The sequence below is a fragment of the Pygoscelis adeliae genome, unplaced genomic scaffold, assembly GCF_000699105.1.
Source record: "Pygoscelis adeliae isolate BGI_AS28 unplaced genomic scaffold, ASM69910v1 Scaffold120, whole genome shotgun sequence".
NCBI lineage: Eukaryota > Metazoa > Chordata > Aves > Sphenisciformes > Spheniscidae > Pygoscelis > Pygoscelis adeliae.
Window position 1 is genome coordinate 8,159,606 of NW_008824032.1, and position 1,834 is coordinate 8,161,439.

Below are 1,834 nucleotides of genomic sequence, written 5' to 3' on the forward strand. Positions count from 1 at the left end.
AACCCCTTCTGGGAAGGCTCCAACTTACCAGGTGTTGATGGGTACTTCTAATAAAGCTGTGAGAATCTGACTGTACTGATAAACTGTCAGTGAAAATCTTTAGCACTGAATTCACAGAAGTTTAGAAAAGCATGCATGTGAGAGCATGGTGCTTGTGAAGAGCTAGAAAAAATGGGATGGCAGCAAGAGGAGAGGTGGCAATAACTTGGCTTCTCACAGGAAGGTTGGAATCTATAAAACATGTTTGTATGATTTGATTTCTTAACCCTGTTTTCCATGGTGGGAGCATTCTTACTAATGACTGTTAAAATATCTTGGAAGTCTGAGCATGGAAGAAATTCCAGTTGAAGAGTTATTCTGATCACTTCCTATTTTAGCAAAGAATACCCAAGCATGAGTTGGGTTATGACAGCAAGCAGATGAACTTTTTTTCCTGCAGATAACTCACCTCTTGGCTGAACTGAAAACTATTCAGAGTCACTCGGAGTCTCAGAAGAGGTTAGTAAACATGTCCTTTTCTTTAGTCATAGTGATTGAGAAGCACGTCTCTTGACAACAGCAGAAATAGTTTAAAACAATTGAATACAAAACTTCTGGTATGGTAAAATAGTGGCAGTACTGCAGTAGTTGAAAGTGTGAGATTGTGAGACAAAATCTAAGACAAAAGAGGGTAGTTTTAAGAAGTAGGTAAGTATAAACATAGGGGAATATGTGAGGAATCTCAGGCCTTGAGGCCCAGGAGGACTCTTTCTTTTCTCCAAAAACAGAACTGGGAAGAATTTGGTTGTGCTGAGAAGTATTTGCCCTCAGCTCTGCAACCCACCCCCCAAAAAAGTGGGGGAATAAAGTAGTGGTTAAAACTGAACCTCTGACATAAAGGAATACATTGATCAGAGGACTTAAGTGTTGCTGAAGTCCTGCAGCTCTCACTGTGCAAGTTCTGTGTGTCTTTGCTCTGCACCAGATTGCAGTGTTACAGGGTTTTCTGCTTAGTTGTGTTAAACAATGTAGAATGCACTTAGAGGTGTGGCTGCAAAATAGTAACACCTGTGGTGTTATGTCGGGGGTGGGTTGGAAGGGGAAGTCCTGTTCTTGGGCAACTCCAGAGTTGCACCATATGTAGAAAGCTTTTTTCCAAAATCTTTCCAAAAAGCATTCCCACCGTAAGAATGGGAACACCAACATTACTTTTGTTCACTACCAAAAAGCTATCAAACAAATTATTGCCTCCCAAACTGTTTAATGCAAAAAGTGTGGGGAGTGAGAGGCCCAGGAAAATCCAAGTTTGGTGTTGCTATTGATTCATTTTGCAGAAGCAGCTCAAAATTGTGATTGGTAGGTGGCAATGTAAAATCCAAAGACAGAGGTGAAAGTTGTAGACTTAATTTGTCTGAAGTTTATTGGATATTGGCCTTCCACAGCAGATTCTCCTACTACACCTACAGATGAATCCATTTCTGAACTGGGAAGGGACTTGGCTCCAGTTTGCAGTGGGGGAGAGTGCATGAATCATTGTCTCCTCTTGGGTTAGACACTGCAATAACCAAACTGTTACAGTACACACAGAACTTGTTCTAAACTCCCTTTTCTGTCTCCAGTGTTGTGGTCTCTCAGTGGACGAGTATGTTGAAAGTTGTGGCTGTTCAGCTCCAGCGACTAGGGCTGAAGTATGCAACAGTGGATGGCTCTGTCAATCCTAAACAGAGAATGGATGTGGTAGAAGAGTTCAACAACAATCCCAAAGGGCCTCAGGTATGCAGTCAGGGCAGGGAAATAGTTACTGGGGCTGCTATGAGCAGCTGTGATAGCTGACTTCATGATTCCATTTACTGGC

General features: G+C 42.0%; 1 protein-coding gene across 1 annotated transcript in view; it reads left to right on the forward strand.

The window, feature by feature from the left end:
• TTF2 (transcription termination factor, RNA polymerase II) overlaps positions 1 to 1,834 on the forward strand; it is a 23,975-nt gene that overhangs the window by 17,956 nt on the left and 4,185 nt on the right. The window contains exons 18-19 of the mRNA XM_009330637.1: positions 440 to 498; positions 1,599 to 1,752. Coding sequence (XP_009328912.1) covers positions 440 to 498; positions 1,599 to 1,752 — 213 coding nt within the window. The remainder of the gene's footprint in view (positions 1 to 439; positions 499 to 1,598; positions 1,753 to 1,834) is intronic.